The sequence below is a fragment of the Seriola aureovittata genome, chromosome 22 (assembly GCF_021018895.1).
Source record: "Seriola aureovittata isolate HTS-2021-v1 ecotype China chromosome 22, ASM2101889v1, whole genome shotgun sequence".
Taxonomy (NCBI): Eukaryota; Metazoa; Chordata; class Actinopteri; order Carangiformes; family Carangidae; genus Seriola; species Seriola aureovittata.
The window spans coordinates 18,184,913-18,208,644 of NC_079385.1; the positions used below are offsets into that span (position 1 = coordinate 18,184,913).

The 23,732-nt window shown below is 44.7% G+C and overlaps 1 protein-coding gene across 1 annotated transcript; it reads right to left on the reverse strand.

The window, feature by feature from the left end:
• Nucleotides 1–90: 90 nt before the first annotated feature.
• Nucleotides 91–22,743, reverse strand: lamb1b (laminin, beta 1b). The gene is made up of 33 exons (XM_056367151.1): nt 22,585–22,743; nt 21,931–22,103; nt 18,866–19,001; nt 16,667–16,740; nt 15,849–16,037; nt 15,690–15,753; nt 15,115–15,317; nt 14,532–14,652; nt 13,712–13,900; nt 12,555–12,731; nt 11,784–11,896; nt 11,572–11,651; nt 10,689–10,824; nt 10,439–10,597; nt 10,205–10,338; nt 9,993–10,113; nt 9,604–9,790; nt 9,362–9,505; nt 9,042–9,273; nt 8,616–8,779; nt 8,258–8,482; nt 7,526–7,743; nt 6,556–6,652; nt 3,694–4,063; nt 3,432–3,616; nt 2,985–3,226; nt 2,654–2,860; nt 2,435–2,579; nt 2,125–2,332; nt 1,891–2,032; nt 1,497–1,673; nt 1,200–1,359; nt 91–752 (listed from the first exon to the last, which is right to left on the reverse strand). The coding sequence occupies exons 1-33, from the start codon at nt 22,616–22,618 to the stop codon at nt 616–618; spliced, it is 5,343 nt and encodes a 1,780-aa protein (XP_056223126.1). The 5' UTR covers nt 22,619–22,743; the 3' UTR covers nt 91–615.
• Nucleotides 22,744–23,732: the final 989 nt, after the last annotated feature.

Here is a 23,732-nt window from a genome sequence, read left to right on the forward strand (position 1 = left end):
TTTTTAGTTTCATTTCATAAAGTCCTGATCAAAACCTGCAGACATCTGTAAAGGAAAAATAAATCTAATGAAAACAACAACTTCAGTAGCTTCATCTTATCAAAATTTATTATTTGTTCATAGTCAAAGCACTTTTTCACAAATGCCTTTTGGTCCAGACAATGTTTCATACCTTTGGGCTTATTAACTACATATAAACTTTAATATTTCTATCAAATATGTTCATTCATATGTTTAAATACACAGATTGTCATAGCTTACACGACTAAATTCTTCTATATTCTCTGGTTTCTAGCACTGAGGTCACATTGGCTTTCAGTGGTTTCCTTTGGGACATCAACACTTTAACGGCCTTTGGCAGCTTTCCCATTGTTAAAATACTTCTTGGCACAGCTGTCCGGTGTTAAGTTAGTGGCTCACACACAATCAAAACCTTTGGCACTGACTGTCAAACATCTTAACAGTGTTTGGTCCGAATAGTTTTTATGAATTACTCAGGGAATCATCTGGGAGCAGTATTCTGAAATCCTTTCCAAACATTTGGTGCTATTAAAATCCCAGCCAGTACTGGAGGACAGTGAAGGAGCTTGAGGTGGTGGAGCTTCCAGGTGATCATCACAGACAGGTGCTGTACAGAGTCACTTTGTGGCTGATCTCCTCCAGGATCCTGCGGACGGTTTGCTCCAACTCGGCCAGCTCCGCAGCTTTGGCCTCCAGGATGCGCTGGTTCGCCTCGTAGGAGACCTCTAGCTCTGAAAACGCAGAAGCACAGATGTGACACCGCTGTGTGTTGTATGTGAAGCAGTATATAAGTCGAAAAAATAGATAATCGATAATCGGTAACAAGAAACAGACAAAAAAATAAGGATAGCGGTAAGAAGAATGTTTTATATCACTATAATCTGAATATCTTGGATTCTGGACTGTAATTCAGTCTCCTGAAGATGTCACCTTGGACTGTAATGACACTTGGAGCAATTTTATAGCCAAAAGTAATAAACTGGATTAATTGGATCATTAAAATGATCATTAGTCGCAGCCCTAGTGTGCACATTCAGCCCCAGCTGGGAACAGTTGCCAAACAAAATCAACATATAAAGGAAAAAGAAAAAGAAAAGTCTGCACACACAATATTACAAGCTCTGAACATGCAATATGAAAACACACCACATAAATAAAGTATATATACTATCGGCTACCTCCGAGTCTCTGCAGCTTGCTGCTGCTCTGGACGAGCAGCTCTTTGGCCTCCTGCTGCAGTTCATCTGCTTTCCTTCTCGCCTGCAGCACCGAGTCTCCTTTGTCCCCCACCAGGTCCTCCACCTCCTCCAATTTAGCTTTCACCTCCACGTCAAACTCCTACACACACACACACACACAAATAAGCATTACAGGGATGACAGCAGCACATGAAAATGTTTGTGTGTGTGTGTGTGTGTGTGTGTGTGTGTGTGTGTGTGCGCGTGTGTGTGTGTGTGTGTGTGTGTGTGAGAGACCTGCTGGGCCTCCTCTGCTTCCAGTTTGGCCTGGTCGGTGATGAAGTCGGCCGTCTCCGCCAGCCGGTTCACCTCCAGGTTGTTCTGCCTCAGCAGGCCGACCTCCCTCTCCAACTGAACCAGACGGCTTGTGGTGTTACTGAGCTTCAGCTCCGACATGGCCGTCTCCGACTCCACCTGACACACACACACACACACACACACACACACACAGAAATACAGAACATTTTTACAATTATGTCCAGGTGTTACACTACAAAAAGGGAATGGCATTTTTGCCTCCATACCAATAAAATGAAAGTCACTGAAAGCTGTTAAATTCTATGCTGCATGCTCGTTATTGCTCCAGCAGTCACCTCTGCATCATCACTCAGAGGTCAGAAGTCAAACTCACAGAGATCAGCAGGTCCAGGGTGCCTTTAGTGTTGTTCTGGGCCAGTTGGATGGCGTCCATGGCGATATTCTGAGCACGCTCAGTCTCATCCAGGGCTGCCTTCACTACGTCTGCTGTCTCCTTCATGCTAGACGCCTGCTCACTGCCGGACACAGAGACAGTGGACATGTTAAGTAACAGAACTTTATTTGTACATGACGCAGAGACAAGCTGAGGGAAACCAGTGTGCGTTACCTGGCAGCCTTGGCCTCCTTCAGCAGCGTCTCGGCAGCCTGGATGTCATCAGCGCTCTGACTCAGGATGGTCTCCACGCTGGTCAGGGTGCCCACCCTCTCCCTGATCTCCTTCGTCAGCTCGTTCAGCTTCTCTGTCGAGGTCGGCATCTCCAGAGCCATGACCTCGTTGGCCACCGTCTCGATCACTGTCACATCTGCCTTGTCATCTGGATTATCAGAAAGGAAACACAATCACTGACTCTGAAAAGTAGAAGTACGTCCCTGTAGAACCGCATGGACGGACAGATGCAGCGATGCGGCGTGCTCACTCATGAGGAGGTCTCGTATCTCTTTGATGAGGTTGCGGAGCTGCTCGTTGCTCTGCTCCACCCTCTCCTTGCTGCGGTTGGATTTGACCAGCACCTCCATAGCGTTCCCCTTGGCCTCGTTTGCACGGACGTTGGCTTCCCACACCTGACCACGAACAAAAATCCATCCTGAGTTATTCTATATTAGTTATGAAATAAAATGACTATATTCACACTTACCATCCTGGAGAGCTTGTCCACCTCCTGCATCGCTGCTAGGATCTCCTGGTCCAGGTCCTTGGCTGATTTGAGAGCAGTTTGGGAGGTTGTGACGAGGCCTTGGCATCCTTCTCCTCCACACTGAGGAGCTCCGTCTGCGCCGGCACAACCCAACCCACCGCAGGGGGAGCCGGAGCAGCCGTCACCTTCAGCTGCACCACCACACGTCTGCAGAGAAAGAGTAAGTGTGTCAGTTTGAGGGAAACTCTTTATAATAGTTGATATGATATAGAATATAATACAGGAAATATATAATCTTTGTGTTGTGGTTTCTGCTCCTCCGTTTTCTCACCTTCTCGCTAAGTGGTGCCAGGTCAAACTTATCCATCTCGTCGGACAGCTTGTCCAGCTTCTGCGAGTTTCTTTGGTGCTTGCGGTCGAACTCCTTCTGACTGCTGCTCAGTTTGTCCTCCGTGGCTTTCCGTACGGTGGCGGACTGCTCCACTGTGTTACTGGGATCACTGGTGGAGGCGTTGGCCTTGAGCTCCGCCATCATAGACTGCGTGTGTGCTTCTGTGATCGTGTCCATGGCACCTGAAAACACACAGTACAGATCTGGCATGACTCAGTTCTTTTGTGAGGTGAGAAACAACGTGAAAAAAGATTTTTAGTTCATGAAATAATGTGACCCAGTGTAACAGAATGAATGTGAAGCAATATGCTGACGATGTGCTTGTTTCCACGCGAGTTAAAGGTTTAAATAAAAACACTGTCTCTGTCCAACAGTTGTATTTCTCACCCTGGATGTTGGCGTTCTTGGCGTCGTACACCTGCTGTCTCAGCTCCTGGACGCTCTGCTCCAGCTGGTTGGCCTCCTTCGTCAGTGCGTCCAAGTTTACGTCGGTGGAGTTGGCGTCATCGTGGAGAACGTTCAAGGTTTCCTCCGTCGTGTTCAGCTTTCCGTTCAGGTAGGACATCAAACCACTGAGAAAACAGCGACACAGTAATGAAAGGGTGTCTACTACGTCCATCTATGGGTCTCTATTTGTTTCTGTACGTACATGATCTGGTGCATTAGGTCCTGTATCTGCTCCAGCTTCACCGCTGCAGGGTTGCTTTCTACTATGTCTCTAACAGCCTTGGAGTTTCTCTCCAAGCTGCCGATTAACTCTTTATACGGCGCCGTCACCCCGATGGTCTGGAGCTCCGTCACTTGGGCCTCCAGACGTCGAGTCTGATTGGTCAGCTCGCCGACCACGTTGTCCCAGATGCCGAAGCACTGGTGGCAGGGTTCACAGGCGGGGAACTCCCCCTGGTAGCCTCTGGCGCACCTGTCGCACCGAGGGCCGGAAACACCCTCCACACAGGTGCACTGACCTGTGGTGCGATGGCACTGCTCGCTGGAGATTCCCCGAGGATCGCAGTCACAAGCTGGAAACACACAGGGAGGAAAGTCAGGGAGAAAACCAACTCCAGGAATATTCAGGTAAATCCAGGAATAGGCCTTTCTCCATTAGGAGGGATTATTATCTTCCAATCACACACCTGAGAAAAGCTCTGTTGATATAAATACTTTTCCATGTGCATTAGTTCAGCTGTTCTGTTACGTAGTTTTATTACATTTATCTGTGGCTTCTTCAATACGAGCAACACCTTTTATGGATTAAATGGTCATTTTGTGCAAGTTAATATAAAAATATTTAAAATAGCAGCTTTAATTTTCTTGGCCTAAATGTGGTCAAATCTCTTGATGTTACATCTGAACCATATTGGTATCCTCTTTTAAAAAACTCATAATATATCACTTAAAGTCATACACCACACATAATCCTCTATGTCTCTATGTCTAATTAGAGTGTAGTGAAATACAGTACTGTATGTTTCACTTCATTTCTCTGTTGGATTAACTGTTAATTAAGTGTTTTTCTATATCTTGTGGATTTACCTGATGTACTTTGACTTGAGAGTCAAAAAAATAAAATAAACCAGTAAACAATTATGATAACAATAATAATAATAAGTTAATTTTATATGAACTGGCCCTTAGAACAGACGGTATAAAAAGAGCAGTAACCATGTGGCGTGTAGTCGTACATAAGAGGTCTGGTCATTTTTAAGTCTCCCCAGGGAAATAAGTCATTTGAAAAGTTAATTCAACCTCCAGCACCTCCACTAAACAAACTTGGACATGAACTTAGACCATGAAGGTCGTACTGACCCCCTGAGTGTCGGGTCACTCCACAGGGCTGTCCTCCCTCCCCGGGAGGGTCGGTGTGAGTCACAGAGAAGGAATGCGGCGTTCGAGAGGTTTCCACCGTCAGCGTTGCTGCATTTTGTTTGTGTGATTTATGGAGCAGAAGGTGAGCGCCGGGTTTGAAGTTTTGTTTTGTTGTCACGGTGAAATATTACACCCGCCTTTAGAAGCACATTTGGGTCAGAACATATGTGGTGATTACGGGCTAGTAACTGAGAAGTGCCACAGACCCAATAACACTGATGCATTCTAACCTCTAACATGCAACATCTGGCCGGAACAACAACCTCTCAGCTGCTGCAGCGTCTTTAAAGCGCTTCACATCGCTCCCACACATTGCTCTGTAAGGTGGCCGCTCAGAGTTCGACGCGTCAGTGTGTCGTCTGTGCAGACAGGAGGAGAGGTCCAGCTGGTCCAACAGCTTCAGAGACCCTCAGGGAATACAGCGGGAATAATTCAGGATCCCTGGGTCCTCTGGGTGATGGTGCATGACGAAAATGGGACGCCTGGGAGTTCTGGAGAACATCTGGTTCTCATGAGCAGGGGGGAAACCAGAGGTCATTCCCAGATCCCCTCACTCTGCCGCCCCTCTCCTCGTCTTTTTCTCTCCTTCCTACTCCCTCTCTCTTTCTCTGAGGGCGAGCCAGCTACTGTGAGAAGCGCATTTCTGCAGATCGGCCTTCCAGAAGTTTGTTCGACTTGACAATATCAAAATTTCAGGCATCAAGAGACAGATGCTCAGTCAGCGCCAGCTCGCTGATTCAGAGCTGCCGACACACAATCGCTGTCTGACAAAATCAATTTATTCCAAAGCCATTTCAAAATCCCATCTTAGATGATGAGCTGCACACACACACACACACACACACAGAGACAAAAACACACACGAAAGGAGGAGAAAAACCAGGGAAAAACAACTGAAAGCTCAAGTCTTTACACGGTGACTCAGAGGAGACAACTCAGTCCACACATGGAGAGAGAAGAAGCTAAGAAGGGAAACGGGAACAGGAGAACGCAGCACAGTCCGGATGTTTTGACTCTGTACTTTGGATTTGAAATGAAACAGTGACCATGACATTTAAGGCTGTTAGAGTGTGTTCAGGTCCATATTGGGCGAACAGCGAAGGAGTCGTGGCCACGTTCCCCAGTGTTACGACAATGATCCTTAAACACACAAACAGAGCCACCGAGGAATTTCTTACGTTCTAACAGCGGCATGTTCCCAGGCCGCTCCGTCTTCCACCTGACCTCAGTTCAGCTGTCAATATGTTTCACTACTCTGGTTTCTTCCAGTTTGTGACCCAGATGCTGCGCTACGTTCCTCAGCTAGTCTCTACACTGTGTGTGTTTGGTGCTTAACAAAATAAATCAGCTGAAAACGACGCTGTGAGAATGAACCGAAGATGCTGAGGGGAAACTGTAGATGACTCTCTGTTTTAAATGTCATTCATGATTGAACTACGTCCTAAATGGTCTTTTCTGATAAAAACCACTTGGTGGCACCAAAGTTGAGAATTAAATTAAAATTCCTTTCACACACCGTTAACTTCATCACCATTGTTTCAGATCTTATGTGCCGAACTGCGAAACGCGTCGCCGTCACAATAAATGACGCAACACTGAAGCTGTTTTCGTGTGTTTGCTGGTGACGGGGTTGAGGGTGACCTACGGTGACATTTCACTTCAGGATCCCCCCAGAACAGCTCTCTGCACTCCCGACACGTCCTGCCACCAAACCCGGGTTTGCACGAGCACTGTCCCGTGACCTGGAGCGGGAAATAAAACAAAACACAAAGAACGTCAGAAAACGTTTTCACGCAGAAGGTGCTCGGGTTTTGGAGCTGGTGGGTTTTGTGTGAAGAAGAGGAAAAAGAGGCTGAAATTTCAGACTTGTTTTTACTCGCAGACACAATGGCCCTTTGTAGATAGATGTGACTCTTTTCTCTTAGAGAAATGTGTATTCAGTTATTCCACAGTGTATTCTGAGACTTCCTTCCTCTGATGGACAGCAGCCAGTAAACACAGAAACCCCAAATGTTTGTGTGTGTGTGAGAGAGAGAGAGAGAGAGAGAGAGAGAGAGTGGGTGCACACTGTCCTGTTCTTTATGTGCAGAGTATACACATGTAGATCTGTGTGATTGAGAGAAAAAGCCAGAGAACGAGGCAATTCCCAAACAGCTGGAGTCTATATATCAAAAAAGAAAAACACACACACACACACACACACACACACACATAAACAAGCCTGTGTGATTAGATGTGTTGGTCACAGTGACTTACTGCTGCCACGCTGCTCTGTGCTGCTTTTCTCAATGGGAATTGTTTGGAAACACTTTTTCTTGCCAGTCTGCACATTGTATAAGGAAATGTTTGCCGGCAGCAGCAGCAGCAGCTCGTTGAGAGATGAGTTTGTGGGAATCAGTTCAGCTGTACATCGTATTCACAGAGAGCAAGCTGAAGCAGCTGCTGCGACGTTAACGCAGTGATGCAGACAGATGTTGGATTTTGCTGAGTGGAATTTCATAACGCGTCTCTAAGGGTTAAAATATTCTCCCACATTATAACGTGGGAATGATTAGCAGTAGAATTAGCGCTGCTGCTGCTGCAGGGTTTGGTTTTCATCACTGTGTGTGACTCACCTCGTTGCAGGAGGAGCTTAAGGAGTGGACGGGGTCGCAGCCGCAGCGCTGGCAGCCCGTCCCGCCGGCGATGTTCCACGTGTCGGCGGTGCAGCGGTCGCAGTTCTGACCCACCACGTTGGGCTGGCAGGGACACTGACCGGTGCGCTGGTTGCACTGGCACTCGTCGGGGGAGGAACAGGCCTGAGGCACCGTGCCCACCGAGTGACACATGCACTCTGCACAGAGGAGAGATTCAAACAGCTCAAACTCATATTTGGATTAAAGTCGCTGGTAGTTTGTGTGAATGTGTCGTTACAGTTGAAGCCGTAGTTCTCAAACTTTCAAGGACCCGAAACTGACACAAATTAGACAAGTGTCCCCCACCTGATGTTTTATTACAGAAAGTGTTTAAAACCCACAGAACAAAATATTCACACATTGTTATTGTGTTTCTTATGGATGGAATTATAGTGAAAATAAATGATTCACCCTGAGGTACCTCCTCTAGGACCCCTGGGGGTCCCCGGGCCCCAGTTTGAGAACCACTGAGTTAAAGAAACTCTGCATTTGGAGACATATGTTTGTATATAATAATTAATTTACACACAAATATGACCAGAGCTGAAATACAGAAGAATGAATAGAATAGGTTGGACAACAATATCCAACTCCAGCTCTGCAACTCAAACTTTATTTAAGGAAAAGTGTGTTTTTAAAAAAGTCATTTCATCATTCAACAGCTGTACTCACTCCTGCAGCTCTGTGTGCCAGCGTTGCCGTAGTAACCCAGTTTGCAGTGCTGGCACCCGTAGCCGTCGGTGTGGTGCCGGCATTTGAGGCAGGCGCCCGTGCGGACGTCGCAGGACCCCGGGTCTTGCATGTCGATGTTGTTGCTGCACTGGCAGGGCAAGCAGCGCCCGCCGGGCACCAGAGGGTTCCCGAAGTGACCCGGGGCGCACTGATCGCACCTGGCACCTGGACGAAGGACAGGAAACAGACTTTTTTTTCATCTTCCCCTCATGTATCTGGAGGAAGGAGGATAATTACAGGGGCCACGGTGTGATGATGTAAAGCTCTGAGCACTTGAAACAGATCTGTGTTTCTTTACCTTTGTAGCCCGAGCTGCACACACACACCAGCTGGTTAGTGTAATCCAGGAGGTAACAGCTGTCAGCAAACTGGCGTCCACTGCGCGGTCCGTCGGGGCACATGCATGGGCGACAGTGGCTACCTGAACCCAGCTCTGGGTCACCGTGGTAACCACTCAGACATCTGGAAGTAAGGGGAAAGGTTAAGTAGAAAAGACTCCCTGATGCCTTTGATGTAGCTCTCTGAGGCTGCTTGGAGGCAGAGGTTAGGTTTCCCAAAGACACATGACTTCATAAACTGCTGCAGAGAATCTGTAGAAACCAAGAGAACATTTCCACACGCTGCAAAGTAAAGCCGAAACTCTAAACTCTGCAACTCATAATACAAAAGCGTTGGGTGGTCAACCAACGACCGAGGTCACAGTCGACCAATCGGCACGTCGTACCTCTCACAGTGGTGTCCGGTGGTGAAGTCCCTGCAGCCCTGACACTCTCCGGTCTGAGGGTGGCAGTACTCGCTGTGGCCGTTACAGTGGCAGGGCCGGCACTGAGGGAAGCCCCAGAAGCCCGGCAGGCAGTGGGAACACTGGCGACCCGCGGCCCCGGGGACGCACTCACACTGGCCGGTGGCCTCGTGGCAGAAGGCGCTGACCGAGCCCTGAGGGTCACAGTCGCACGCTGGAGAGAAAGTTAAATGATTACACTTCTCGTTATTCTTTTGTTTTTAAATCAGCGTCAAACTGTGAAACTCATGCCCGACACTCACGTCTGCAGCCGGCGGGGCTGAACAGGAACGTAGCCGGGGCGCAGTGGTCACAGTTCCTGCCGACCACGTTGGGTCGACACCGACACTGACCTCCGCTGGACTCGCACACGGCGCTGAGGGAACCCTGAGGGTCACACTGGCACTCTGGGAAATAAGACAGGAGGATATTTATGAGGCCGCTATAACAAACGTAACTCAAAAAGGGAAAACGCCTGCCACTGAACAAACACGTAACTACGCACCCATGGCTCCTTTGTGCAGCAGAGCGGAGACGCTGAAGATGTAGTCGTTACAGATGTCGGTCATGGGGCTCTTGACGACGCTCTGGCTGCTCTCCAGACATCGGTAGCGCTGGAATGTATCCCACGCTCCATCACCTTCGATCCCATGGAACATGTCCAGCTCCCGAATCCGGGGCATCAGCACCAACTGGAGGAGGAAGAGGAGGAGGAAGAGGAGGAGGAGGAGGAAGTCAGGGGAATGGAAACCATAATAAAAACATAGGTTTGAAGGAAGAGAGGAGTGAGGTATGTATAGGAAAAACTTCAGTGAACATGTGTATTTTTGTGTATTTTCTGTTTTGTGTGTGTGTGTGTGTGTGTGTGTGTGTGTGTGTGTGTGTTCTACGTACAGAGTCGATGAGTGTGTACGGACTCTGGACGTCGCTGAGTGACGAGTAGAGCGGCAGACTGAGGCGGATCGTGTAGTTCAGTCCCTGCTCGAAACACACCGGCCTCACCAGCAACACGTGTCTGAAAAACAGCGGAGAGTCAGTGTGTGTGTGTGTGTGTGTGTGTGTGTGTGTGTGAGAGGCAGACACACTCAGGTGGACTGACGCGTTACCTGGATCCAGGTGGAAGAGAGAGGGTCTGCTCGTCTCCGCTCTGGATGGAGTTTCTGCAGTGACCTGAGTAGTTTGGAGCGTTGACGACGGGACGCTGCACCCTGATGTTCACCTGCTCCCACTGCTCCGGCAGCTGCACACACACACACACACACACACACACACACACACACACAGTTATTTTCCTTTCTTAAAACTTAAAGATAGTTAATATTAACAGTTAAATTAGTCACCTGTGGTTCATAGCGGATGAGGATGTCGTAGTCCATGGACTCTGGGACGTTGTCGATGTTGAACTCTAAGTACGCTCCTTCTGGCACGTTCACAAAACCCATCCCGGTCCACGTGGGACTACGATCCAGAGGGTAAGGCCTCTGCACCACCGTCACACCCTGACGCAGAGACAGACAGAGGCGGTTCACATCGTCTGAGAACAACACCGAAGCACCGGTGAACGGATGGTGCGTTAAAACACACACTCACGGGTCCGTGCTCGGCGTCCTCGGCCTCGTAGGTGTAGTGATCCAGAGCGATGAAGTAGAAGCCGGACTCGACCTGATCGCAGCGCCGTCCGAACATGTGCTCCCTGCACACGCACTGTCCTGAGTGAGGGTCGCAGCTGCGGACAGAGACACGCACGTTAGCAGATATTAGAAACATGGCAGTGTCCGTGTTTTTCATGTTCTTATATTATATTTTAGATTATTTTTTTATAATTGATGGAAAAACTAGAAAATGGAGCCATATTGTTTTCAGGTTGTCCATCCCATTCTCCTGGACACGATATCTCAGAAAAGACTGGATGTAACTCATTCAAATTTGGCACAAACATTCACTAGGACTCAAGGATGAACTGATTCGATTTTGGGGGTCAAAGGTCAAAGGTCAAGGGCGTGGTGACCTCACAAAACACAGTTTTGGCTTTGTGAACGTGAAAACTCAGTAACGCCTTGAAGGAATTTCTTCAAATTTGGTACAAATGTTCACCAGGACTCAAGGACGAACTGATTAGACTTTGGTGGCTAAAGGTCAAAGGTCACGGTGACCTCATGAAACATAGTTTTGGCCTTGTGAACGTGATATCTCAAGAACTCCTCGAGGGAAAACCTTCAAATGTGGCACAAATGTTCACTTTGACTCAAGGACGAACTGATTAGATATTTTTGGTCAAAGGTCAAAGGTCACGGTCATCTCACAAAACACTTTTTAGCCATTTCTCAAGAATACACACAACAATTATGACAAAATTTCACACAAACAGTGAATATTTGATATGACTCTGGATAAACAGGGATGTAACCTGGAACTAGTCTGAGTGGCGGAGGGATACGACCGCGAGGAGGCGATTCTAGTTTTCTAAACTCACTTATTGTTAACAGCCCCGCCCTGGTCACAGTCACATGGTCTGCAGCCATCCATGTCATTGGACAGACCCCAGTGCTGCGGCTGTAGACAAAAGAAAAGAGGGCAAACACGTGTGATTCCGGTTAACACACACACACACACACACACACACACACACACAGAGGGAGGGAAACGTGTCCAGGCTCAGGCCGACAGTTGTGTTTGGATCCGTACCAGACACTGATCGCAGTTGTGTCCGTCGACGAGCCGTTTGCAGAAGCACCTTCCGGAGCCTGAATCACAGGAGTTTCCTCCCGACAGAGTTCCCAGCGGGTTACAGGTGCAAGCTGCCAAAACACACAGAGAAGCAGCAGGTTGAACAGCGTCAGCCTGTCCCACTGTATCTGTGTGTATATGTACACTCAGTACGTCTGTGTCTGTGTTATAAACTGTTTTCATGTGAAGTTCTCCAGGAACAGGCACCTTTCCACCTTAAAAGTCCATTAATTTACCCGTTAATAATGATGAAATTAATGCATCTTTAACCGAATAATTGATGGATTGTAAAATAATAAGGTGTTTTTAATGGGTTATACTTAATGCACAGTTTAAGGGGTTTTGTTTAGAAGTAAAAACCCCTTTTAATTTGTTTAGATTTAGCCTTTTTAAATCAATGCTAAACATATCTAATAATCTAAGATGAAGGGGTGTGGGTATGTTTACAGGGGTACATTAACTTGTGGTATTTAAAGGGAATTTAATATTGAGCAGAACTATCAATAACAATATACAACCTGTATCCTGTGATTAGTTTTGCTTATTTTTAGTCATTTTAGTCCTTTTTTACATAAAAATAAATAAATATGGCATAAAAATATAACTTTTTCTTGGCAAAAAGACAGGAAACATTAAAAACTCTCCATGTAAACTGAGATACTGATCAGACAATACAAATTAGAAAATGTAATACAGGCCTTTAATGTAATATAATGAGTTGTGACTTACGCAGGCAGCCCTCAGGCCCCTGTCCCAGCCCGAAGTGTCCCATTCTGCAGTGGTCGCAGCGCTCGCCCTCCACGTTGGCTTTGCACCGACACTGGCCTGAGATCAGCCCAGCCGCCACATCGTTTCGCGAATCACACAGTCCGCCCTGCAGAGACCCGTCCGGGTCACAGTTACACGCTGAGGAGACATGAAAAAACGACATCAGGGAGATCGTGTGTGGACACAGGAAGAGCAAGAAAGGAAAACAAAAAAGTGAAAAAGGGAAATCTGCTCAGCAACAAAGACAGAAGTAAACGTCTAAAGTCCGGCTGTGATGTTTCTCAACAACACACTAATGATCTTGATATTCTTAGAGACTTATCTGCAAAGAGGTTCCTCCACTTGAAACCACAAAGTGAATTACATGACAATCTAAATATCTTGTGTGCAAAGATGAAAAGTTGGTTTTGGGTTGTTACTGGAGGAAAAATTCACAAAGAGTCCAAAATGTACGAGGGTTCATCCTCTGGGGAGAATGAATGTTCACAGTGAATTTAGTTTAAATCTGCCCAATAGATTAAGATATTTTCTCTGTAAAAGTGGAACATAACGGGGTTAACCAAAAACATTAGCATTTATCCTCCAGGGATCATGGATATACACCGCAGATTTAAGAGCAATAAATGTTGAAACATCTTGTGAAATAAAACGAGGACTGGTGGGAGCAGAAAGAAAACAAATGTTGGAAAAGTGACGCCTCAAAACTAATCTTAAAACTATTTCAGTTTTTGATATGGTAATAGAAAATCAGGACAAGACATGGAAGAGCAGAGAGAAGCAGAGGCGACGTGTCATTTGAAAGACCAGGGAGAAAAGAAGAGGCGGGAAAAGAAGATGCTGTTTGTTCTTATTTTACTGCGACTATTTCCACTCATACCCAGTCATTAGCAGGTAATTACAATCATGCTGTAACAACGGCTACTTTCTGCTTTTCACTTCAAAGACTTGAACACAGTCCGTGAGTGCGGCTCCAGATGTTGCTCGTCTGAGGCCGAAACCTGGTCGAGGACTGTCTTGTCTGCGTAATGAGCCGAGTGGGCCGTGAAGAAGAGGAGGAGGAGGAAGAGGAAGAGCAGTGGGTACAGTCAGAGGTCAGAGGTTACGCGGAGGTGACGTACGTTCACAGACGGCGGGGTCCCGCAGGTCTCTGTTGGGGTGCTGGTAATAGAAGGGTGCGCACTGCTCGCACTGCCGGCCCACCGTGTTGTGCTGACAGTCGTCGCACACGCCTCCGCTCATGTTGCCGGTCGTCATGTAAACGGCCAGGTCGAAGTGACAGGAAGCAGAGTGATGGTTACACTCACACTCTGAGAGAGAGAAGTGAGTTTACTGCTGGTCTTTCCTTTGAAAACATGCTTTTGTATTCCATTTTCAAATCCTGTCAATAGACTTTACTCTTATAAACTATATATTATTCTTGTACTTTTCATACCTGTGAGTATTTATGTATTATCCCATTGTTTTATATATTATTTTACTCACACGTTTGTCAGTCACATTTTCAGTAAAAAACAAACAAAAGTCACCCGACAAAAGTAAAAAATAACAAAGATATTAAATTTACTGTCATAGACGGAGAAAAGCAGCAAATCCTCAAATTTAAGAAGCTACTACAAGGAAATGCTGCTTGATAAATGACTGAAATTATTAATCGATTATTGAAATAGTTTAATCTGGTTTAAATTCAGTATTTAATGATCATTAACTGGCTTCATAAAAGTTCTGTGTAAATGTATTTGAATGAAGTTTGAGCCAAGAAACGACAGCTAGTTTGTTTAGCTGTAAATTGTAATATAATATATAATCAATGATGAGCTTTAGAGGACAGAGCCAGGCTAGCTGCCCCCCCCGTTTCCAGTCTTTATGCTAAGCTAAGCTAAGCTAACTGGCTGTAGCTGCGTACTTCGTATTCAGAAATGAGAGTGCTTTGTTTCTCACTCTTGCAGGCGTGGGTGTTTCGTCCCTCCGCAGGTCTCCAAGGCAAATCCTGGTAAAAGTCTTGACAGCGCTCGCAGTTCAGTCCCTCAGTGTTGTGGTTGCACACGCAGCGGCCGTGGACCTGCACACAGAAGTAAGTTAATGCTGATTTGAGCAACATAAACCACAAAAATACAGCCAGAATCCGACAGCTGCTTATTGAATTTTATTTGTAGCAAAGAGCAACATACAAAAGTTTCATGTTATTTGGGGGAATGGAAGTTCATTTCCTGAATCCAAATTTAAATATCCTCAGTTTCTTGATGGACACTCAATCTGCTGAGGAAAACCATGGGATGCAACTGAAAGCTCCAGAACAGCTACTGAGGTGGTAAGAGTGTAAAGTTTTGTTAACTGCTGTTCCCAAAGTCAAGCAAGAACGTTCAGTCTCAGTGCAGCTCTTATTTTGGTAATTCTTTTCTTTATGTTAAATTAAATCAATAATAAAAATAAATAACAAAGAATAAAAAAAACTGAATCTCTTTATTTCCTGCTCTATATTTCTTTCTTATATCAGTTGGCTGTGAGCGTGTGTCTCATGTACCATGCCCTCGGCTCCCGTCGGCGCTCCATCCATCGGGGCGCACTCGGAGGCGTGGCCGTAGCAGAAGCAGTTTCCGCGGACGACCATATCGTAGAGGGCGTAGTAGTACTTCTCCGTCACCTCGTCGCGGGAGTCCAGCAGGTTGTCGCCCAGCGTGTGGAGCTTGATGAACTTCACCCGGAGGTTAGTGATCTTCAGCATGTCTGCGCGTGCACACACACACACACACACACACACACACACACACACACACTTTGTTTATCCAGGGAAAGATGAGTTCAGTGTCTCTCATTCGTCGCTCTTCTGTAAAGCTGCTGTTCCTCACACACCCACAGCATTCAGCACATACTTAACATGAGGCCTCTGCCTGTGTGTGTGTGTGTGTGTGTGTGTGTGTGTGTGTGTGTGTACAAAGGCCGAGTGGCTTCCACATGTGAAATTCTTTCCAGTGCTTTTCTCGGCTGACCTCTGACCTCCTGTTACCTAGGCTACAGATGACTAACAGTTACTGGAAATCATCTCAGCGCTGTAATCTGTCTGTGGTCAAATCAAATTCCCTGCGATGAGCAACATACTCTGTATCCGCACACTGTAGGGGTCATCGATCTTGAAGGCCGGGTCCAGGACTCGTAGAATCACCTACAATCAGAAATCAGGTGAAAGTTTGTATTTTCTACTTTTATCTGCTTCTTTTTCCTGCATCAGAAACTCAGATATTATAGAAATAAACACACCTCTCCCTCTGTGGACGGTTCGATGTCTGAGTAATGGGAGTCGCAGATGATGTCGTCCACTTTGACCAGGGGCCCGGAGGACACACCGGGGAACGAGGACTTGCAGTCGTAGGCGAAATAACGATAAACCTGCCACGTCTTCCCGAAATCCATCGACCGCTCGATCACCATGGCAGCCGGACGAAACGTCTGCGGACAGATACAGACAGAAAAAAAACTTCATGACTTGTAACAGCTTCTTTTTCCTCCAACTCGGTGTCATTCACTGGAAATTGGAATTACCGGCGATGATTTACTTTGCATTATTGTCATAAATGTGTGTTTCAAAAATCTAAGTTGTGACAACTTTTAAATTTAGGTAAAGCAGGTTTTCTTATACCTTTTCATCTCCTTGAGAAACAATGATAATCTATGTTTTGGATATAAGTGTACTGGCATTGCTGTAAGGGTGGCGGCTGCTGAAGATGTTGATCTTTCCCTCCATCCCACTGAACACATGATGGGACAGGATGTACAGTATGTTGCATGCGAGTCTTTAAGTGGGTGTTTTCACTACAATGTCAATGGAGGGCATGAATCCAGCTGTCCGCCATCATGGCCGACCATGTGACAGCGATCAGAACTCATCCTCTCCCTCCTCCTCTTCTTCCCACCGCTCCCCAGAGACCACAGCGATTTTCCACATTCCTCAACGACAGCTGTTCGACGCTGTGTTTATCTCCGTGCCATTGGTATGAGAGTATTTGTACGATATGTTATGTGTGTGTGTGTGTTTTATGTTTGTGGGGGTGTGTGTGCGTGAGAGGGAGAGCGAGCACCTTGAACGTCATGATAAGGTGTGTGAAATGAAACTCGGCCTCCAGGTCCAGCTGGATGGTCACGTTCTCCACACCTGCAGGTGGAGCGGAAACACACAGGAAATCAACCATTAAAGCCACGACTCTTTCTTTCCATTCATAAGAGTTCAGTATGTAAAATGTCAACAGACCACACACCCCAAAGTTTCTCACGCACTTTGACATATGCTCAACATTTACAGGCTCTTTCTGTCCGCCCAGACTCAAATCCAATCAATTTAAAGCTTCGGTTCTGGATAGTGTTGCACCAGTTATTTGTAAATTCCTCTCTAAACTTGTGTGTAAAGTCATAGATATTTAATTCCAGAATAAATCAGATTAATCCATTGAAATTCTAGAAATATCCGGAAAAGACTGGGGATGTGTAAATTGGCTGCTAATCAGCACCATTACATTTAAGTTAACGTTAATATTTTATCTAAACAGATCATAAATAAGGAAGCTATCGTTAGTTCTGTCAGTTATCTAAGTTCAGTTTGGAGACTTCGGGTGCTAATCAGGCTTATTTCTTTATTAGGGTTACTATGTTTTGTTATTTGAGGTATATTGTGTTTTATCGGAAATGTTTTGCTCATTCACAACTGTTTATGAAAAATGCTTTTAAAGCTTTCGTTCTGTGGACCCTTACGAACTGAAGGAACGTAATTAATTGAGGAATAGATAGACAATAGGACTTCACAACTGCTTCAAAGGTAGGAAGTCGCCATTTAATCAGTCAGCCTTCACAATAGTTTATTAACCGAGTCATATTTTAGCAAGTATATATTAATATATTAGTAAGCTATTGCTAGTTATGTGGGCTAGCTGGTTCAGTTAGCTACGTAACAGTCACATCTGGCAGTTATTGGGTGTAAATATTCAGTAACAACTGATCTCTATGTAAAAAACTAGTTTGTGTGGTGCAGCAGTTTTAATTTAGTGATGAGTAAATCTCCGGTTATGAAAACTATATGTTGGAACTTAAACAGCTGGTGCAGCTCGGAGGCCAAGAATGAACTGGACGACTACTGCGAGGGGATTAGGAAATCCCAAGCAAAGCCATTGTGTGTCTGCAGCTTCCTGCTGTCTGAAAGCCATCTGCGGAGCTGGCCGCCGCTCCCTCCATGACTCACACCTCTGACAGATTCCCACCGCACTGAGGGAACAGCGTGTGCATGTACAGCATGAATGTGGGAGCTGGAGTTCGTCTGCATGAGAACCTGCTGCTTTAATGATGTCATGATGGAGATTCTTTGGGTTTTCATTTCACGGAGGGTCAAATATAATGATTTGCCGGTTTGTTTGGAATAGTTATTACTCTGGAACGACCCAAACTAAACACTTTCTGTATATTTAAATAAGTCATGAGGCATCTGTCTGCAGAGTGTGCTGTATATCAGTTTCCTGAGGAGATCAGGAAACACAAGGGGAGCTCAGTGGTCGTGCCTTTTTCCCACAACAGGGAATTTCAGTTTCTGCACGCAGACTTCGGAAAGGTTTTTCTAGAAAATATCAGATTGACTGAAAGTAAAGATATTTACCACTATGGCGGTAAAAAAGTGGGAAAAGTTAAATTCCAAATTCAACATAAATGAGCGAAACGGCTTCTCAGAACACGTTACGATTACAAATCTATTTAACAGGGTATTGGCTTAACTACTAAACTCTGAACTCAGTGTACTGTAGCTGTATTTGGATGTTTTATATTTATCCTGGAGAGTTTTTATGATTATACACCAGTGAACTTTCTCCTTGTGCTACTAGATGTTCGATGCTTGTGATATTAAATCCTGTAAAATCCCTGAAACTGAGATACGTTTCCAGTTTCTCCTTCCCGCCGTGGAGTCCTCTGAACCTCCGTGTCTCATTACACACTTCTCTTTTTCCCACTTTAAAGTCCTGTGTGAGTTCAAGTGATGACACACATCTGTTTCCCGCCTGCACACCTGTTCTCCTCAGTCCACCTGTAAGCCCCGCCTCCTAGGCCTGCTGTGATTGGCTGCAGCCAGAGGCTCTGTGATCTCCTGTCTAGTCATTACTGAGCCCAGTTCCCATGAGAACGGTCTCAGTGAGAGCTCACACGCTGCTCTGCTCTGTGTTCACTTCAAACCAGGAGTGGACAGGAAGTTCAGTCTCTTTCATTTCAAGAGCGAACACTCAGGTGTGTTTTCTGTCTCTCACCGTTCTCCGACTGCCACCAGGTTTTCAGGCGGTTGTGTGCGAAGGTGGTGACCACGTTCTCGATGGTGTGGCTGACGTGGTTGTTGTCCTCGTCGTACATCCGCCTGGAGTCGCACACGAAACATTTCTTCTCCTCCTGATGGACAGAGGGTTAAAGGGTTAAAAGGTTAAAGGGTCAGTTCACCCAAATTACAAGTAAAACCTTCTCTGGAAAAACTTCTCTTACTTAATAAGCAGAACTGGCTATCAACGACTTATTTAGAAGAAAGTAGTTCCAATAAATGCATTGCAATTGCATCTACCTGTACAACTAATGATTATATCCATTATCAATTAACCTACAGATTATTTAAAGATTAATCAATCTTCAAACTGCTTGTTTTGTCCAAAAAAGGAATAAAAAACCCCCAAAACATTCAGCTTCCTAGAAGACAAAGAAAAGCAGCAAAGCCTCACATTTAAGAAGATCGAACTTTTTTTTTTTTTTTGCGATTTTGCTGTGAAAATTGTTGCTTTTTGATTTTCTGTTGAAGCACTAATCAATTAATTTGCTATTTGTCTCATATCTAGTTCATCTGTAAAGTCTGATAGGGGGGAGGAATGAAATTCTCGGGATGTTTTTCATATTTTTTGGTGAGCGGTCATCGGTGCCAACTCCACGAATGACGAATAGTGAAAGTTCAATCAGTCTGATCAGTGCAAATCACCTCCACCTCTCCCCCCTCTGTCTGTCCTAAGAATCCAGCTCCAAATCACATTAATCCAGATCTTTAGCTAGAACTTCATCACTGTCGGTCTCTACAGGCTCCATCAGGGGAACAGTTTGCTCCAAAATCTTGTGTAACGCCTGAAACCAGAGGGTGGGGGCCTTTGTAGCAGCAGTTTTGGAATCACATGTTTAATAATCACACATGGGTGTAAGTTGGAGATGTCCACATACTTTTGGCCATGTAGTAATTGGGAATCCAAACAAATGATGTATATATCGTGTTTCCAGTGTGTCAGTTTAATAATGTGCACATCTTAATGTTTGGCATGAACACAAACTCTACTCTGGTTCACACACACACACACACTTAAACCTCACAACATCTCAGTGTGTGAATAAACAAGATGAGTTTCTCAATTTCACCCGGACCCGGCCGACTGTGTCTGTGTTGACATGTGAGCGGAGTCAGGATAAGTGGCTCCACTCAGCAGCGGAATTAAACAAAACAAGAAAAAATCTTGCCACTTGAGTCGGACTTCCTCTCCCTTCCTCATCTGCAGCTCATACTTGTCGGCTGTGCTCATCCTCATCTCTAGAGAGGCCCCACACTGCGTCTGCGACTTCATAAGGACGCCATTCACGGACGGAACTCGCCAAAGGGTGTTTGATAAAAGGAGAATATCCCCTACATCCGCCCCCCCCCCCCCCCCCCCCCCCCCCCCCCCGCTTAGACCAACGCGCACAACAGGGCAGGGATTGTGCGCCACACAGTGCTTTTATTGTGGAGGGGAATGTCTGCACTCCCACTCGACAAGACAGCGAGCAGATACTGTGCATGTGCCTGCTCCCACACACACACACACACACACACACACACACACACACACACCCACACAACGACAATGTAATCTCAATAGTTTCTACTTAATCTCTTGCTCTATCGTTACAACAGTTACAGAAACAGCTCAAATGCAGCTTGTGCAGAGGGTTTAAGTCATTTTCATCACTGCAGTAGATGGACCGAACCTTTTCTCTTGCTAGAATTCATAAGCGATAAATCACTGTCATTAAAAAGCCTTCTTCAAGGCCGCTATATTTTATACTGTGCTGAGAACTGAGATCTGACCCACTTTCTGTGACCTGCAGTTATTCCTCAACAATAACAGGAAATGGGCACTTTATTCCTAATGAATTCAACACAACTTATCCACTCTATCTGATTTATTTAACGAATCAAGTGAGTGTTCCTCGTGGGTTTATATGTTCAAAATAAAGTTGAGGGAAGACTTTGTTTGGTTTATTATGAAGCATTTTCTTGGTTCCGCTCCGGATGATTTTTTAATGATAAGTGCAATCAGGCAAGTGTGACACATGCAAGGAATCCGACCCTTGTTGTGATTGGCTCTCACCGTACTGACGCATTTACAGGAGGATACAGACACAGAAATTTAAACATAATAATAATCGATTAGTCGAATTTAACCGTGTTTACGTCACGACCGTCAAAATTGCTTTTCAGTTTTAAAATCTCTAAAAAGAAGATGATTAACGTTAGTGATGGTCCGTCTCTCTCTCACTCTTTCTGACTTTGCTTTTCAGAGCTAATCACAACCAGCTGTTTAATATCTGCCAATTAAAGTCTTTCCCACATTACGATTACACGTCACATAAAGCTCATGTGAATGAATTCATGGTCCCACTGGGAATAATGTGGCTCTCAGACAATAAAAGAAGCAAACCACAAACACAAATGAGAAGTAAACAAGAAGCAGAGGGCGTTCCTCTGTGTAGTTTAGTCCATAATAAGCATCAATCAATAGTTCAAGATTATGATTATTATGAAGCGATCAGTGCAAAGAGCAGTGATGTTGTATCATGGATTAACCTCCTGAAGATGAACCCTTACTGACCCCTGATTGTTTCATTAATACACCACACACATAAAACAACTTGTACTATAGAGCAAAAATGACTGATTAATAAATAGATTAGCTGATTGACAAAAGAATTAAAGGAAGCACTTGAAGAAAAATACCAGAGACATCAAAGGTAGCAGCTGCTCACATGTTAATATTTGCAGTTTTCTCAATTATAATGTGATAACTTGGGCGTTATACACTGAACAATCGATCGATTATCACAGGAAATAGCTGTAAGACCATTCTTACGTTACTTTGCCACAGGATCCATTACTGTAGTTTATTTTCTACGGAAGAGGATTAGGGCCATATGTGACTTTAATCACAGGAATTCTGACTTTAATCTCAGGAAATTTGACTTTAATCTCAGGAATTCTGACTTTAAATCAGAATTCTGACTAAAATATCAGGAATTCTGACATTTCTTCCTCTCTTACCTCAAGATGTCCGACTATGCAGAAGCGCTCCGGGTGCCTCAGGCCGCAGGTGGAGGAGACGGTGAGTTTGTGCGCGCGGCCGATCAGCAGGTCACCTGTGGCCGGATAGCAGCTGCCCTCGGTGCAAACATCCGCAAACTCTGGCATCAGCGCCGTGACGGGACCCCACAGGGCTGCAGGGAGGACACAGGTTGATAGTGCGTGGATAAAAGACGCACACACAGTGTTTTGCACGACTAGATCAGCCAGAACAAGATTGTTTTTAACACCAAAAAAAAAAAAAAAACTCCTTATTTTGGTTTCTATTATAAAACCCAGACTCGCTGTCAGGCCATTTAAATTAACATCACATGGATTCTCCCTGTAAATACACGGATTGAGTTTGTGTTTCATGACAAACTGACATTACAGCTCTGTAAAAACAAAATCCCTGCAGCAGCTTCACCTTCCTCTTACCTTTGGGAACAGTCTAATTTCTGGTAAAACACAGGGAAAAACAGGGAGTAATAGTTTTCATATGGATCTCGTTACATGTGTTGATGCGGGAGAAAAGTGTTGGCAGCTACAGAGGATGAAATTCCGCCCAGGCTTTCTGACAGCACCTCAACACTTTTCATAAAAACAAACTTGTACAGTTAAAAAACTTCAACTCACCCAAAGTTGTAATGATGTGGATTATGAGCGACATCTCCAACAGAGGAGCTTCTGACAGCTCGTCGAAGAGGATGATGGTCCCACAGCGCAGCGTGTGTGTATGTATGTATGTATGTGTGTGTGTGTTGATGAAGTGTGTGAAGTGAGAGGTGGAGGGAGTTGTCCTGTAGAAGAAAGTCCGCATCCCACCAACCAACAGAACAACTCCACCCCGCTGTCAGCAGCGCGGCAAAGGGGGGGAGCTCTGGGAAACGAGCGCACCCTCTGCTGGCAGCACTGGGAATTACAAATAACAACTATTTCAAATTTCAAGTTTTTTTTTTTTTTTTTTAAATTTGCCATTTTTTTAATAACACCAAATAAATAATGTAACTATTAATAATGAACAGTTTATTTTGTCAAGACCCAAAAATATAACTGAAGACTTGAATAAGAAGAGAAATCACAAACTCTTGTTTACATGAAATATTTAACATCCAAGGAAATATGAAGGAAAACTGGAATTGAAATCCAAACAGAATCTGTTTATTAGATTTTCTAACAAAAAAAGAAGCTATAAGTTTTTAATCTTGAAATCAAGCAGTACATCACTGCAAGATTAAGAACCTTGACTGGTTCAACTATTTGTATAGTAAAAAAAGAGACATTATATTTTTTATGATAAGAATGATACTGATTAACACATTGTAAAAAAAAAAAAAAACTATTTATTTTGAATCTCTTTATTTTATATGGAAAAAACTACACCCACCAATGCAAATGGACTAAAAAGAAACCACATATACAACAATTCAAAAATAATAATTGTGGAGACTTTAAAGCATTAAATATATTCCTTTAATATCTCTGTTTTCTTTCATGGTAACCATATGTATATAGTTTGGCTTTGTGATTTTGAAATACTTCTGTTTATTATCTTTGTTTCATCATCCCTATTTATATGTTGCATTTATTTCCTTTTATTGTATTTATTTTAATAGTATGTATTGGTCATATTTTACTCAGTTATGATTGTTTCCTCTTTCAATGTTTATTTGTCATAATTAAATGAAATGGAGGTTAATTAATGATGTGGAGGTAGAATGCCACCTGGTGGTGGTTTGTTGTAGCACAGGCAATTCCAACAATCAATTTCTATAAATAAAAAA